Source organism: Gadus morhua, chromosome 15 (assembly GCF_902167405.1).
Source record: "Gadus morhua chromosome 15, gadMor3.0, whole genome shotgun sequence".
NCBI classification, from domain to species: Eukaryota; Metazoa; Chordata; class Actinopteri; order Gadiformes; family Gadidae; genus Gadus; species Gadus morhua.
Genome location: NC_044062.1, coordinates 8606594 through 8623503, shown reverse-complemented (window position 1 = coordinate 8623503; position 16910 = coordinate 8606594). Strand labels below are relative to the sequence as shown.

At 49.4% G+C, this 16910-nt stretch overlaps 1 protein-coding gene across 1 annotated transcript in view; it reads left to right on the top strand.

Annotated features, from left to right (window-relative positions):
• Positions 1 to 15286, top strand: part of vps8 (VPS8 subunit of CORVET complex) — a 44898-nt gene extending 29612 nt beyond the window's left edge. Inside the window, 30 exon segments of the mRNA XM_030379877.1 lie at positions 210 to 245; positions 476 to 566; positions 739 to 785; positions 1124 to 1213; positions 1647 to 1693; positions 2009 to 2231; positions 2543 to 2632; positions 3309 to 3360; positions 3458 to 3500; positions 3613 to 3685; positions 4395 to 4511; positions 5110 to 5181; positions 5817 to 5936; positions 6028 to 6084; positions 6185 to 6267; positions 6881 to 6965; positions 7151 to 7249; positions 7529 to 7618; positions 7731 to 7777; positions 8165 to 8309; positions 10205 to 10294; positions 10414 to 10584; positions 11072 to 11153; positions 11290 to 11372; positions 11757 to 11837; positions 12298 to 12467; positions 12803 to 12971; positions 13359 to 13412; positions 13573 to 13653; positions 14326 to 15286. Of these exon segments, the coding sequence (XP_030235737.1) occupies positions 210 to 245; positions 476 to 566; positions 739 to 785; positions 1124 to 1213; positions 1647 to 1693; positions 2009 to 2231; positions 2543 to 2632; positions 3309 to 3360; positions 3458 to 3500; positions 3613 to 3685; positions 4395 to 4511; positions 5110 to 5181; positions 5817 to 5936; positions 6028 to 6084; positions 6185 to 6267; positions 6881 to 6965; positions 7151 to 7249; positions 7529 to 7618; positions 7731 to 7777; positions 8165 to 8309; positions 10205 to 10294; positions 10414 to 10584; positions 11072 to 11153; positions 11290 to 11372; positions 11757 to 11837; positions 12298 to 12467; positions 12803 to 12971; positions 13359 to 13412; positions 13573 to 13653; positions 14326 to 14469 (2832 nt within the window). The 3' untranslated portion in view covers positions 14470 to 15286.
• Positions 15287 to 16910: the final 1624 nt, after the last annotated feature.

Sequence of the window (16910 nt, the reverse complement as noted above, 5' to 3'; positions counted from 1 at the left end):
TTTTTATTTTTTATTTAAATGAAAAGAATTATAGCATATACAACATGGAAGACATCATGTTTGTGCTATTATTTTTAATTGTTACCTACAATTAAAATTGTATGATATGTATTGAATCTGGAATTTTTATACTGTATGTTGTATAATATATTGTTTTACATATTATACGTTGTGTTATCTAACAACGGTGTTGTATTGTTTATCTGCAGTCGGCTCACATCATGACTCTGAGGAACTGGAGGGAGGTAGGAACACACAACAACAACAACAATACATCAGAGAAGAAGAATACTTTGCAATATTTTTTTATTTTTTTATTTTTTAAGGCATTCCAAGTGCTTCGAATAACTCGCTCTCGCTCTCTCTCTCTCTCTCTCTCTCTCTCTCTCTCTCTCTCTCTCTCTCTCTCTCTCTCTCTCTCTCTCTCTCTCTCTCTCTCTCGCTCTCGCTCTCTCTCTCCCACCCCCCCCCCCAGCGTGTGGACTTCCTGTTGAGGCAGGAGCGGTTTGGAGAGGCACTAGCTCTGGCCTGGTCCTTCCATGAGGGCACCGCTAAGGCCGTGGTCGGTGGGTAAACACACACACACACTAACTGACACATACAGGAACACAAACACACATTTCTTCTAGACAGGTTATTGTAGCACCATGTTGGTTCCGCATTGTGTTGTTAACCCTCTGTCTGTGAAAGCCACTGGGTATAAACGCTCTTCACCAACCAAGCTTTGTATGTGTGCAGGTCTGTACGGAGATCCAGGGAAGAGGAGGGGAGTGGTAGCAGACAAGGTATGAGCTCCAGCTGCTCTCTCACTCTTCTAACATTCCCTCCTTCCCTCCAGTGGATGTGGATTTTAGTCAGACATTGTTGCATTTCCATGTGTGTGTGTGTGTGTGTGTGTGCGTATGTGTGTGTGTGTGTCTGTGTGTGTATTTGCGTCTGTGAGTGCGTGATTGTGAGTGTGCATGCATGTGTGTGTGTGTGTGTGTGTGTGTGTGTGTGTGTCTGTGCGTCTGTGTCATCATGTTTGTGTGTGTGTTTGTGCGTGTGTGTCATCATGTTTGTGTGTGTGTTTGTGCGTCTGTGTCATCATGTTTGTGTGTGTGTTTGTGCGCGTGCTGTCCAGATGGTGGAGATCCTCATCCTGTTCGTGGAGCGGTCTCTGAAGCGGTGTCCGGACCAGGGGAAGATCCAGGTCCTAGAGCAGCACTTCCAGGTGACCCCCAGACCACAGACCACCTGCCCACAGAAACTAGGACCCAGCTTTAGTCTGCGTTCTGGGTTCAAGCTTTAATGTTTCCATTTAGTTCAGGGGTTATGTCTTTAAAACTACCTGTAGGATTCATATGCAGTGAAAGATGTCTCTCTCTCTCTCTCTCTCGCACTCTCGCACTCTCGCTCTCTCGCTCTTTCGCTCTCTCTCGCACTCTCTCGCACTCTCTCTCTCTCTCGCACTCTCTCTCTCTCTCGCACTCTCTCTCTCTCTCGCACTCTCTCTCAATGCATTGAATTTAAATTACATTTAATGAAGCTTTATTAGTAAGAAAAATATACTATTATATTGCAGTACATAAAATACATACCGGTACATCTAAATAAATTAACTACAAAAATCCCTCTCTCTGTCTCTGTCTCTCTCATATATCCAGGAGGTGGTTCCTGTAGTGGTGGATTACTGTCTGTTGCTTCAGAGAAGGTAAAATAAACACACAGACACTCACATTATGGTTATGTATGAATGATGTATTTCTGTGTGTGCTTGTTTGTATTGCATATGTGTGTTTGTGTTGGTCCAGTGCCCTGTGTTTGACCAGCTCTATTCACTACATCTACATATACATGCAGGACGGATTTAGTTGAATGGATTTTGAGTGTTTAATAATGTATCATTTTAAAGACTGTTTTGAAAAAGAACAGGTATAACAATTATTTTGTGTGTGTGTGTGTGCGTGTACGTGTGTGTGTGTGTGTGTGTGCGTGCGTGCGTGCGTGCGTGTGTGTGTGCGTGCAGCGACCTGCTGTTCGAGCAGCTGTACTCGCGGCTGGTGGAGAACGTGGTTTCCCGCGGGATGTTCCTGGAGGCGCTGGAGAGCTACATCATCAGCCAGCGCCTGGCCCACCTGACCACGCCCATCATGAAGGACCTGCTGGCCCATTACCACGGCAACGGCCTGATGGACAGGCTGGAGCGGCTCATCGTACACCTGGACGTCACCAGCCTCGACATGCAGCAGGTGTGTGTGCGAGTGTGTGTGTGTGCGTGCGTTTCTTGGGGTTTGTGTATAGGATCGGGTTGTGCGAGTTCGGTTTGTAGGTCCGGTTGGGTGTGTGTGTGTGTGTGTGTGGGGGGGGGGGGGGGGGGGGGGGTTGTTTGTTCTGTTATGTCAAACTGTCGTTGGGAAATCCCTTCCGAGATTAATAACGTCCTATTAGAACACCTTTCTGAGAAAGGTTTATCGGATATCTGGACTTGTTTACGCTTTACGCTTTGAATAGTGTTAATGCTGTGTGGGTGTGGGTGTTTGTGCGTGTGTGTGTGAGCTAGGTGGTCCAGATGTGCTGGGAGAATCATCTGTACGATGCGATGATCTACGTGTTCAACCGCGGGATGAACGACTACATCACTCCTCTGGAGGTACGAGGAATCACTGAGACCTAACGAGATACACGTACTAACGAGGATACAGATTACTACTGAAGTCTTAAAGAGATACAAGTACTAACAAGGATACAGGTTACTACTGAAGACTTAATGAGTTACACGTACTAACGAGGATACAGATTAATACTGAAGACTTAACGAGATATAGATACTAACAAGGATAATTACAACTGAAGTATAACGAGATAAACATGCTAACAAGGATACAGGTTACTACTGACCACATAGCGAGTTGCCGGTACTAACGAGGATACAGATTACTACTGAAGACAACGAGATATAGATATTAACGAGGATAATTACAAGCGAAGACTTAACGAGATATAGATGCTTACGAGGATGCAGTTTACTACTGAAATCTTAGAGTTCTATTTTATGTTCGAACCCTAAATTCTCTATATGTGTTCTATGTTACCTGAGAACCCTAAAGTCTGTATGTGTTTTTCTATTTTGCGTGAGGACCCTAAAGTCTCTGTGTGGTTCTATGTTATGTGAGAACCCAAAGGTCTGTATGTGTGGTTCTATGTTGCGTGAGAACCATAAAGTCTCTATTTGTGGTTCTATGTTATGTGAAACCCTAAGGTCTCTGTGGTTCTATGTTATGTGAGAACCCTAAACTCTCTATGTTTGGTTCTAATGTATATTTCAGAAACTTTTTGCTGAAATTGGACCCCATCTCCGAGAGGGGAGACAGCTGACTAGTAGGTCTTGCTTCACAGCAATTATTATATCAATACCATCATCATTATTTAATTTATTACGTATTAGCAGATAAACCCAAATGTGTTTCCTCTACAGATGAACAGGTGGTGATCGGGAACAAGCTGCTGGTTTATATAAGGTACAACTAGCTAGATTTAAACTGTTAAATCTACTAAGCATTCATTTGTTTGTGTGTGTAGCTGTGTACTTCTGTGGGGGTCTGTGTGTAACTCCCTGTGTCCCCCCCCCAGCTGCAGCCTGGCGGGCCGGGCCTACCCCCTGGGGGACATCCCTGAAGACCTGGTGCCCCAGGTCAAGAACAAGGTGGGGGTCCACAGCACACCACACTAGGGCAGACACGCCCAGCACGGCCGGACCCGGGGGGACTCGAACCCCCGGCCCTGGCAGAGTTACTGCCTTGCTCTATCCTGAGAGCCAGACGAGGAATCAAACCCCTTAACCCTGCATTATTTTTTCAGTATTCCTCAATGTTCTGTGTGATCCTATTATCATGTTCATGTGTTCATATGAAGTGATTGTGTTCATGTGTGCATATGAAGTGACTGTGTTCATGTGTTCGTACGAATCAGCTGTGTTCATGTGTTCATATGAAGTGACTGTGTTCATGTGTTTTTTTACGATTCAGCTGTGTTCATGTGTTCATATGAAGTGACTGTGTTCATGGTTTCATACGAATCAGCTGTGTTTGTGTGTTGATGTGAAGCAGCTGTGTTCATGTGTTAATATGAAGTGACTGTGTTCATATTAAGTGACTTTGTTCATATGAAGTGACTGTTCATGTGGTCATGTGTTAAAGTGACTGTTCATGTGTTCATATGAAGTGACTGTTCATGTTTTCATGTGTTAACGTGTAGTTACTGTGTTCATGTGTTCATATGAAGTGGCTGTTCATGTGTTAATATGTAGTTACTGTGTTCATGTGAAGTGACTGTTCATGTGTTCATGTGTTAATATGTAGTGACTGTGTTCATGTGTTCATATGAAGCGGCTGTGTTCATTTGTTCCCCTCCAGGTGTTTGACTTCCTGATCCGTCTGCACTCGGAGACCTCTGAGGAAGAGGAGGTGTTCCCCTTCATCAGGACTCTGCTCCACTTTGACACCAGAGAGTTCCTCAATGTTCTGGCGCTGGTGAGCTTCAGCCAAACTATACCACCCGCCCCCCAGGTACGGACTCTCCTCCCATTGGCCGTCCCCAAACTGCCCAACGGATCAACGACAACCAATCAAAACACTCGAGGCCGATCGCCCACCAAATTCTGGGCAGGGGGGCCCATACATTCTTTTTCCTCCTTTCTTCCCTAAATTATATTCCAAAAATGATTTTAAACGTTATGTTGACATTCATTGCTCAGAATATAGAATGGATAGTTTCAGCACAATTTCAATCGTAAAATCGTTAAACCTATTAATATATTATATGAATAATGAAAAGCGAAACCAAATTAATATCTTTCACTGTGTAATTTCACAAAAAAAAATTATTCCAAGTCCACGATATAAAGAATAGGAGCCTTGTATAAGCAGAACAGAAAATAGTTTTTTACAATATAAACCGAAAAAAACCTCTTGATTACAGTCTGATTAGATCACCTCAAATCATTATTTTGATCTCTGATCAATTCAAGTGATCTTCAAAAACAAACACATGATAAAGAAGAATCCTGTGATCCAGAGGTGTGATCATCTTCTTGTGTAACGTGCGTCTCTCTTTCCTTTCGCCGGACAGACCTTTGAGGACTTCAGGAATGACAAGCAGGCCTTGGAGTACCAGCAGAGGATAGTGGACATCTTGCTGAAGGTACCCTTCAGAGGCTGAGTGTTTAGAACCATCTAGGGCTGTAGGATCTGACATCTGACATTATCCAGGGCTCCCGTCTGCCCGATGTGTTGAGGTCAACGTTGCGATTTGTGAGACAATCTCCAGGCGTTCTCTATGGAGAAACCTTCTCACCACCGATGTCTACCCTAATGGTTCACATACTGTTGTTATATCATGCTCCCCTCCCCTGGTAGGGTCACTGGTCCAACCGTGTAATCCTCTCTGACTGATCCCTTTCCTATTATTCCTCTGTTTCTGTAATTGGCGTTCTCTGATTGGTTGGCTCTCAAACTGTCCAACTCTTATTGGCTAGCGGTTTGATCGCCAAACTCTCTGAATGACTAGCTGTGTGACTGATCAGCTCTCTGATTGGCTGTGACTGTCTCAGCTCCCTCATTGGCTAACTGTGTGACTGTCTAGCTCTCTGATTTGCTAGCTGTGTGACTCTTCTGCTCTCTGATTGGCTAGCTGTGTGACTGCTCAGCTCTCTCATTGGCTAACTGTGTGACTGGTCAGCTCTCTCATTGGCTAACTGTGTGACGGTCTCACTCTCTGATTGGCTGGCTCCCTCATTGGCCGGCCAGGTGTGACCAGGTGTGTCCCCCGTCTCCCAGGTGATGGTGGACAACCCTGACTTCACACCCTCCCAGGTGGGCGGGCTCTTCACCTTCCTGGCCCGCCAGATGGCCAAGCCCGACAACACGCTGTTTGTCAACAGGAAGCTGTTTGACCAGGTAACCCCGCCTCCTCTTCAGCTGGTCAGCTCACTTCCTGTCTAGAAGCCCACCCACTGCTGCTCATCCTGTTGTGTGATTGGCTCCCCAGGTCCTGGAGTTCCTGTGTTGCCCGGACGATGACTCGCGACACACCGAGCGGCAGCAGGTGGGTTCACGCACACGCCAGACCGGGAGGTGTAGCAGACGGATACTGATGGATTTAGATTGAATGGATTATTGATGAATTGGGGATTTTTGTTTTCTAGGTCTTGTTGGAGCTTCTGCACGTTGGGGGTGTGGTCCAGTTTGACGAAGGGAGCCTATTGGCCCTGGCGGAGAAGGCAGAGTTGTGAGTGGTCAAACCAATCAGGAGAATGTTGTGCTTGTTGTGACCGGGGCCTGGATGGGATTCAGCCAATCAGAAAATACGAGGAAGAAAAGCGCTAAATTAAATCCTTATCCTTAATTAGTAATCCCAATGTAGTTAATGAGCATATCTACGGTAATAGGGATGAATCGAAACATCTTTAATTAACACATTTCACTGTGACTCCTGGTCACATGGTAATGAACGATAATGAGGCCTGCTGATCTGATCCTGAGAGATATCAATCTGTTCCTCATAAACTCTTTTAATCAGCTAGGACATGATCTAAGCATATCTACATACAAGTGAACAGATTGAATTAACCCCATAATGCATCTTCATACCTGCCTCTCTCTCCCATTTTCTGTCTCCCTCTCTTTCCCCTAAATTTCTCTCCTCCTCCACCACCCCCCCTCCCTCTCTCTCTCGCTCTCCCATTCTCTGTCTCTCTCTCCCCTTCTCCCCTCTGTCTCGCTTCCTCTCTCTCTCTCTCTCTCTCTCTCTCTTCTCTCTGTCTCTGTCTCTCTGTCTCTCTGTCTCACTTTCTCTCTCTCCCTCTCCCTCTCTCCCTCCCCCTCCCCCCTCCCCTCCCCAGCTACCAGATCTGTGAGTTCCTGTATGAGAAGCAACATCTGTACGAGAAAATCATCGACTGTTACCTGAGGGACAACCTTAGAAAGGTAACACACACACACAAATCAAAATGTCAACACTAATATGTAGTGTAATATACATGGATAGATAGACAGTGATTGATTCCTGCTCTGTTGCATCGGGCGGTTACTTAATTGTGCACTTTTGTGTTTGTGTGTGTGTGGTCCTGTGTGTGTTTGTGTATGTGTGGTCCTGTGTATGTGTGTGACAGGTGGAGGTGTTCAGCTACATCCACAACCTGCTCTCGATGCCGGGTTACAGCCCTGCAGAGAAACAGAACGTCTGGGACAAATCACTACAGCACATACAGGTACACACACGCACACGCACACGCACACACATTACAGCACGCACGCAAGCACAAACACACACACACACACGCATACACATTACAGCACGCAAGCACAAACACATTCACAGACACACCATAGACACACACACACACACACACGCGCGCACACACATTACAGCACGCAAGCACAAACACATTCACATACACACACACACACACACACACACACACACACACACACACACACACACACACACACACACACACACACACACGTTATGTTTTTGAATTTTTCAGGAACTGGTGGCCCTTGACCCCAGCAGGTCAGCTGACCTGGTCACGTGTCACTTCTCGGAACACGTGCAACCAATCCTCTCTCAGCTGGAGGTGAGGGCTCCAGATGGTTCGCTCTCTCTCGCCCCTTAGTGGACGGGAAGAGTCTCACACTTATGTTTGGCATTGTCAAAATGTAATACTTTTCATCTCTCTCTCGCTCCAGGATGATAAGTTACGTTTTCAGTTCCTCACGAGCCTGCTGGAGCCCAGGTACTGTGTGTGTGTGTGTGTGTGTGTGTGTGTGTGTGTGTGTGTGTGTGTGTGTGTGTGTGTGTGTGTGTGTATTTGCATTGATGTGGGTGTGTACTGAGTACTAACACTGAGTGGGTTGCTTCTACGACGGCCGTTGACCTATCGTCTCCCTGTCTCTCTCACCTCCTGTCTGTCTGTCTCTCTGTCTGTAACTCTCTTGTCTGTCTGTCTGTGTTTCCATCTCTCCTCTCCTCCTGAATGTCTTTCTCTCTGTTTGTCTCTTCTCCTGTCTGTCTGTGTCTCTCTTATCCTCCCCTCTCTTCTCCTCCTGTCTGTCTGTCTCTCCTGTCTGTCTGTTCATCTGTCGACCCTCCTGTCCCTGCTCCTGTCTGTCTGACCCTCCAGAGAGGGCCGGCCTGCCGACAGCACGGTGACCCTTGACCCCGACCTCCATGAGCAGCAGGTGGGCTTGTTGTGTCGCTTCGACCCCCCCGGGCTCCAGGCCTTCCTGGAGACCTCCCAGCTCTACCCCCTGGAGGCAGCCATCAAGGTGGGTGTGGTCTGGGGGCCAGGGGGGTGTGGTCAGGGGGCCAGGTGGGCGTGGTCTGGGGACCAGAGGGGTGTGGTCAGGGGGCCAGGGGGGTGTGGTCAGGGGACCAGAGGGGTGTGGTCAGAGGACCAGAGGGGTGTGGTCAGGGGACCAGAGGGGTGTGGTCAGAGGACCAGAGGCGTGTGGTTAGGGGGCCAGGGGTGTGTGGTCGGGGGACCAGAGGGGTGTGGTCAGGGGGCTGTGGTCAAGGGACCAGAGGGGCGTGGTCTGGGGACCAGGGGGGTGTGGTCAGGGGGCCGGGGGTTTGTGGTCAGGGGGCCGGGGGGGGGTGTGGTCAGGGGGCTGGGGGGTGTGGTCTGGGGACCAGGGGGGTGTGGTCAGGGGGCCGGGGGGGTGTGGTCTGGGGGCCGGGGGAGTGTGGTCAGGGTGCTGGGGGGGGTGTGGTCTGGGGACCAGGGGGGTGTGGTCAGGGGGCTGGGGGGGTGTGGTCAGGGGACCAGAGGGGTGTGGTCAGGGGGCCGGGGGGGTGTGGTCACCCATGAACCTTGAAAGATTAACATATTTTGTGACTGAATAACTACTATAACTAAGTTTAAAGTGATGGTGTTTTATTGGAGCTTTTTGTTAACGTTCTCATCATCTGTCTCCTTCCCTGTGGACGCACGTGTGTCTGTATATCCTGTCAGTTTTTCTTTCTCTCTATCCTGTCTGTCTCTCTCTCCTGTGTGTCTCTCTTTCTATTCTGTCTGTCTCTCTATCCCCTCCTGTGTTTGTGTCTCTCTCTCTCTCCTGTGTGTATGTCTCTCTCTCCTGCCTGTCTCTCTCCCCTGTGTGTGTGTGTCTCTCTCTCCTGCCTGTCTCTCTCTCCCCTATGTGTGTGTCTCTCTCTCCTGCCTGTCTCTCTCTCCCCTGTCTGTGTTTGTGTGTGTCTCTCTCCTGTGTGTCTGTCTCTCTCTGCTGCCTGTCTCTCTCTCCCCTGTGTGTGTCTCTCTCTCCCCTGTGTGTGTGTCTCTCCCTCCTGCCTGTCTCTCTCTCCCCTGTGTGTGTGTCTCTCTCTCCTGCCTGTCTCTCTCTCCCCGGTGTGTGTGTGTCTCTCTCCCCTGTGTGTCTGTCTCTCTCTCCTGCCTGTCTCTCTCCCTTGTGTGTGTGTCTCTCTTCCCTGTGTGTCTGTCTCTCTCTCCTGCCTGTCTCTCTCTCCCCTGTGTGTGTGTGTCTCTCTCTCCCCTGTGTGTGTCTCTCTCTCCTGCCTGTCTCTCTCTCCCCTGTGTGTGTGTCTCTCTCCTGCCTGTCTCTCTCTCCCCTGTGTGTGTCTCTCTCCCTCCTGCCTGTCTCTCTCTCCCCTGTGTGTGTGTGTCTCTCCCTCCTGCCAGTCTCTCTCTCCCCTGTGTGTGTGTCTCTCCCTCCTGCCTGTCTCTCTCTCCCCTGTGTGTGTGTCTCTCCCTCCTGCCTGTCTCTCTCTCCCCTGTGTGTGTGTGTCTCTCTCTCCTGCCTGTCTCTCTCTCCTGTGTGTGTCTCTCTCTCTCCTGGCTGTCTCTCTCTCCCCTGTGTGTGTCTCTCTCTCCTGCCTGTCTCTCTCTCCCCTGTGTGTGTGTCTCTCTCCTGTGTGTCTGTCTCTCTCTCCTGGCTGTCTCTCTCTCCCCTGTGTGTGTTTCTCTCTCTCTTGCCTGTCTCTCTCTCCCCTGTGTGTGTGTCTCTCTCCTGCCTGTCTCTCTCTCCCCTGTGTGTGTCTCTCCCTCCTGCCTGTCTCTCTCCCCTGTGTGTCTGTCTCTCCCTCCTGCCTGTCTCTCTCTCCCCTGTGTGTGTCTCTCTCTCTCCTGCCTGTCTCTCTCCCCTGTGTGTGTGTCTCTCCCTCCTGCCTGTCTCTCTCTCCCCTGTGTGTGTGTGTGTGTCTCCAGATGACAGAGCAGTACGGTCACAGTGAGGCCACCTCCTACCTGCTGGAGAAGAAGGGCGACGCCCACGGGGCCTTCACCGTGCTGCTCACCGTACGTCCTCATCCTCATCACTGTAGCGATATAGTATAGATTATACGGTCTATAGTATATAGTTTATATCATATAAATGAATTAAATCACACATCATCTCGTCCCTTCCGTCCGAACAGAAGTTGAAGAGAATCCTGGAGTCCATCACCAGGGATGGGGGCGTGGCCGAGGGAGACGGAGGCGGGGCCAAGGACGGCAGCGTGCCATTGGAGGGCCTGGAGAGCTCTCTGGATGACATCATCGCCCTGTGCCAACGGAACTCCCAGAACCTGAACCAGCAGCAGAGAGAGGTGTGAGGTCAGAGGTCATAGGTCAGCCCAGGGACCACACACCTGGTGCCTGTAGGAGAGAGGTCAGAGGTCAGGGTCCACTCACCTGGTGCCTGTAGGAGAGAGGTCAGAGGTCAGGGTCCACACACCTGGTGCCTGGAGGAGAGAGGTCAGAGGTCAGGGTCCACACACCTGGTGCCTGCAGTGGGAACCGCCTCTCCCCAAGGGGATGGGGTTGTTGTATCCATGGAAATGTCTTACTCAAGGTGTTGGTGTCTCTGGTAATTATCTTGTTGTAGTATTAGCCATGGTCACTGTCTGTGGTGTGGTTCTTGTGGTAACCATGGCAACAGTCTCTCCAAAGATGTTGTGGAGGTTGTTGTAGTAACCGTGGTAACTATCTCTTCTACAATTGTATTGGAGATTTTTGTAGTAACCATGTTTATCCTCGCTCCTGCAGGTGTTGTGCTGGTTGTTGTAGTAACCATGGTAACCGTCTCTCCTCCAGGTGTTGTGGTTTCCTCTGCTGGAGGCCATGATGGCTCCTCAGAAGCTCCTGAGAGGACCCAACACTAACCATACTTCTGAAGGTACACACACACACACACACACACACACACACACACACACACACACACACACACACACACACACACACACACACACACACACACACACACACACACAGTGTGTATTGACCTCTGTGTTGTGTTGTGTGTGGCTCAGCGCTGAAGGAGCTGACCATGAAGGTCCTGAACGCCATGAGCAGCTTCATCCCGCTGCCCGACATCATCCAAAGGATCCTGCAGGTGTGTACGTTAGGCCACTCCCCCCTCACCTGCGTCCGCCTGGCGGGAGGTCTTCAACATGCTCCGATAGGCCCGTTTATCTGAAATAAAACCGTCGTCTACAGAAAGCTCCCCTTTCCTAAAAGTCCTATTTTTGGGTGAACATTCAAGTCCCATCTGCATTCTGCCGGTGATAGGGGAGGAGAATAACAAGATTTAATAAACAGGAAATTAAAAAAGAATAACAATAACATCTGCGGCAGGGTGGATTTGGGGATTTTTTGTCCTTAATACTGGAGCTTTTTTATCCTCTATAGTGGATGGGCAGGATGCTTATTCATTTTATTTGTGGATGTATGTACGGTTGTGTGTGTACGTATTTGTGTGTGTGTGTGTGTGTCTCAGGACCCAGTGTACGGTAAAGGGAAGCTGTCAGAGATCCAGGGTCTGATCCTGGGGATGCTGGACACCTTCAACTATGAGCAGGTACACACACACACTCACACCTTCAACTATGAGCAGGTACCACCACACACACACACACCTTCAACTATGAGCAGGTACCACACACACACTCGCACGCCTTGAGAGTCTGAGGCCTCAGGTAGGGCAGCCAATCACAAGCCTTGAGAGTCTGAGGCCTTAGGTAGGGCAGCCAATCACAAGCCTTGAGAGTCTGAGGCCTTAGGTAGGGCAGCCAATCACAAGGTCAACGCACCAGGACAGGACAGGGATCAGTGCTAAACAGAGATCACAATTTCAAATATATGAATATGCAAAAAATATAATAAGTAGAGTTGAGTTTAAACATTGATTAACATTCACCTTACATGATTAATTATTGTCACTGTACATGAATTCAAATCATTCTGTTTACGTATGTGTTTCTTTCTCTCCTCTCTTCTCTCCTCTCTGTCACCCGACTCCCCCCCCCCCCCCCCCCCAGACCCTCCTTGAGACCACCACCAGCCTGCTGAACCACGACCTCCACTGGTCCCTGGCCCACCTGCGGGCCAGCGTGACGCGGGGGCTGGTGCCGCGGCAGGACACCTGCAACATCTGCCTGCTGCAGTACAGGAGGCGCCACGACCCCCCCGAGGAGATCGTCATCTTCAGGTCAGGGGTCAACCCGAGGGCTCAGCACACACACACACACACACACACACACACACACACACACACACACACACACACACACACACACACACACACACACACACACACACACACACACACACATAGAGCTGCCTAGCTGCTTACAGAGCTAGGTATTGCTCAAATAAATGGAGTTACCTGAAGTCGCATGGAAACCGTTTTCTGTGAAATAGTTTCTGCGATGGCGACAGAAACCGTGCTGAACATTTGTAAATCCTGATACATTGTGTATTCCGATTCAATGAATTGTTGGTGGCCTTGTGTGTTTGTGTGTGTTTGCGTGTTTCTGCCTCCAGCTGTGGCCACCTGTACCACTGCCAGTGCCTGCAGGCCAAAGACTGTGGGAGTGGCTCCGGCTCGGAGCGACCGCAGCAGTGGAGCTGCTTCAAGTGCTCGTCCAATCAGGGAGGAAGGGGCGGAGCCATGGCAGACCAGAGGCGGGCCCGGAGCACCTCTCTAGCCCAGGTCGGTGGAGACCCCCTCGTGTTTGAGCGCCTTCCTGTGAGCGCTACCAGACGATGTCATTGTCCTGATTAGGGTCGGTCCGATACCGGTACCAGGATTGGACATTCCACCGATTCTGCCTAAAATGTTAACGGCCGATCCGATACCTTCACTTGACTCATTTCCTACACAGAGAACATCAAACACTAGGCATTAAACACATCTAATAACGCAGGCATAGCCTCTGATTGGCTGATAGGGTCACACGTCAGCTGCTGATTGGGCGCTGAGTAAGGCAGGGACAGGAGGGACCAGAGTCCCCGACCACACTGTTTATTCAGAGGGCATGGATCGGTCCTGACATTGCCTCCTCTGTATCCCCCCCCCACACTCATCCCCCCTCTCCAGACGAACGTGACCTCATCGCTCCGAGAGCCCGGCCTGGAGGCTCATGGGAAAAAGGTAACGCTCTCATTTACTAACCGTTAGCTCTGTTAGCCTTAACCCACTCTTTGGACCGGGCCGAGGGGACGGTGCCTGGCTGAGCCCCAGGTTGTGGACTGGTCCCGGTCCTGATGCTGTGTTTCACGCAGTACAACATTTTGTGTTGTGTGTCCTCCAGCTGTTCGTGGAGGCGACCCTTGACCCCCAGCAGGCCCAGTCCTGGGACCACCTGCGGTGTTTGTACCACGGGCCGTCGCGGGTAGGACCCACCGCTAACCCCCACCGCTAACACCCACCGCTAACGGCCACCGCGCTAATACCCACCGCCTACACCCACCGCCTACACCCAACGCTAACACCCATCGCTTACACCATAGCTCAAAGCTGTCTACCTATCACATAGATAGCGTTAGGCTAGCAGGTAGATATTCTTTAGCTAGCACTTGGATAGCCTTAGGCTAGCACCTAGATAGCGTTAGGCTTGCACGTAGATTGCATTTAGCTAGCAAATTGATAGCCTTAGGCTTGCACGTAGATTGCGTTTAGCTAGCAGATCAATAGCCTTAGGCTTGCATGTAGATAGCGTTAAGCTAGCACGTAGATAGCGTCTAGCTAAACGCTATCTACATGATATATAAATGCTATGTGTCTATGTGCTAGATACAAGCTCTCCACTCTCTATGTATATTCTAGCTGTGTTTGATATGCAAGCTAGCTATACTCTAGCTACATGCTAGCTACAAGCTACACGCTAGGTCTGCTATGTAACCAGTGGGAGACTGCAGTTCCTCGGGTTAGTTGATGCTCGCTCACAGAGCTCTGATGACAACGAGTCTGCATCTCATTAATAGCAGGAGCCAATAGGACGTGAGGAGGAGAAGTTGAGGGTTTTCTAAACACTCCAGTGTTCTTGTTTCCCCCCCCCCACCAGCTGGCGATCCTCTCGGAGCTCACGCATTGCCATGGCAACGAGAAGGCGGGGCTTCTGCATCCTGCCCCCCAGGGCACAGGAAGTGTGTTCCACAGCGAGGACTTCAAGCTGAAGCTGTGCCCCCCGCCGGCGGTGGAGGAGTAGAGTGGGGCTCTGAGGGGCTCCAGTGTTCAGCTCCCTGCTGCATGGAGCCGTCAGGAAACAACCAAACCAAAACGTTAGATAGAAAGTAATCCAAGATCGGGGAATGTGATGTGACCTAAACGTGGTCGGTCCGACTAGGAAACGGCTTCGCTTGAGGTCCAGAATACTTTGCAGCCTTTGTCGATTCGGAGGGCAGCCAGAAGGCCAGGACAAACCACCAGAACTAAAACCAGTACGACCAGTACATACAATCCTACTGCTCTAACACAGAGTTATAGCAGTACACAGAATACTTCTCCCTGTACACATACAGTAGTAGAAGTACACATAGTACTAGCAGTACACGGAATACATCTCCCTTTATACGCTCAGTAGTTCAAGCAGTACACAGACTTACAGCAGTACACATAATACTTCTCCCTGCATACATACAGTAGTACTAGCCGTACACAGAGTATGAGTAGTACAGAGAATACGTCTCCTGTACACATAGTAGTACTAGCAGTAATCAGCAGTGTGGTGGGCTGGTTCACCAGCTGATGAACTAGTCACTCTGCTCATGTATAAATAACCCAGGGATGACCCTGTCTGGTTCAGAGGGAGAGAGATTTTTTTCGAGTTTTTGTACTCAATGAGTGCATTTGTTGATGGAAAACAACTTGTTCGGAACACTAAAGTGTTTTATTGTTGATAGATGTTTTTCTGTGTCATGTATCAGCATCTGCAGATAACATGGAAAAGACTTAATGATTCTTATTTACTTAATACTTAAAAATCTGTAAAAAGGGATTATTAAATAAAATATCATAAAAAATATCATTGGTTTAATATGTTTTCGTTATTGTTCAAGTTCACTAGTTCATTTCAGATTTTGTAAATAATATTTAGTAATATGCTTGGCATCTCCACTTGTTTTACACGCATCAGCCAATAAACCTGAATCTGCCAAACATGTCTCAACATCTCCCTTCCTGGTGGGAGCAGCTCCGATGATTTGGTTGTTTTGAACGTAACTCAACCTCTCCAGCAGCAGGGGTGATGTTGATTTGCCCCCTCGAGGCACTCCTGCCGTGTTCTTCTGGAAAAAAGTCTGCCGAGTCAGGATCGCTTTAACTCACTTTATTTGGTAACGTTTTGGACTAGTCTCTGAAGCAAAGGAGGAGGAGGAATCGTATGGGCACGCGTGGAGATACACTTAGTAGGGCATCTGAAAGATGCGTTACCTGGAGCGTTCTAGCCCCCTGGGCTATGTGTTGTGACTTATCTACTGGGCAGGCGTGGACTCAGTTATGTGCTCTGAGTGGCTAAGCATGGCGCTGAGCTCCCGCCCCCCTGGATACCCGTATGTGTCTTTATGCTGTCCCTTGCGGCTATGTGTTGGCATTGCAACTTGGTTTGTGGCTATGTGCGGGAATTACACTTGTTCTTGTGGACTTGAGCATCTGGGTCTCTCGAACACCTTGACCGCTCGTATCTCTAGAATTGACACATGATGAATGGCCTCCTATATGAGCTGGATGCCTCCATAGTCTCCGGATCCCTCCTTAACGTGGAAAAAGAAGCCTCTTTTAATCGGCAAGGGCATATGTGGCCTGTTGGTAGGAATGTGTAAATTTTGTTACACTCCACAATCGACCCCTTACTGACTTTACAGGGGGGAGTGGCAGGTAGGTTGATCAGTCTGTCTGCATCAGCATGTCTGTCTGGGGTCTACCTCAATGAAGTGCCGAAGCCCAGGCTGGGAGTCTGACACCAGTGTGGCCACGCGGCCGGGCTTCAGTTGCGAGTTCATCCACGGTCTTGCATCATCCGAATTCCGGACAAAAACAATCTGGAGAGGAAGACTCTTATTGTTTGACTTCCTGTCTGTATCTCGGTGGATTGGTCTGAACATGCTGACGAGTCGACCGTGAGACATGTGGCTGAGGAGGTAGAGAGGGTTGGCTGGTAACCGGAAGGTCGGTAGCTCTATCCCCAGCTCCTCCTAGCTGAGTGTCAAGTGGTTAGAAAAGCGCTGTATGAATGAAGTCCATTCACCTCGGGCCGTGCTAGCACCGCTTTGTGCCTCTACTCCAGGTCAGGTTGAAGAATCTGATGGGCCCAAACCTCACTTGTGAGTCGATTTTGCAGTGACTACAACTGAATGCCTGGACTCTCCTTTCGGTTAACCAGCCAGCACCCCAGTATGTATGAATGTCAATGATGGCCCCCATTGCACTCCTGAGCATCCCTGGAAGGAGGGATCCCCCACTCTGGGTTCCTTCTCATGATCTCTTCCTCACTATTAAGGGGAGATTTTTCTGGCCATCTGGGGGGCTATGGTCAGGGGGGGGGGTCATAAACACATTGCCTGTTGCTGAGTTCTTCAAGGAAAGTGATCGAATCCAAAGGAATAGCTTTAAAGAGACTTTATTTGGTATAAAGTATTTTCGGTATGGTAA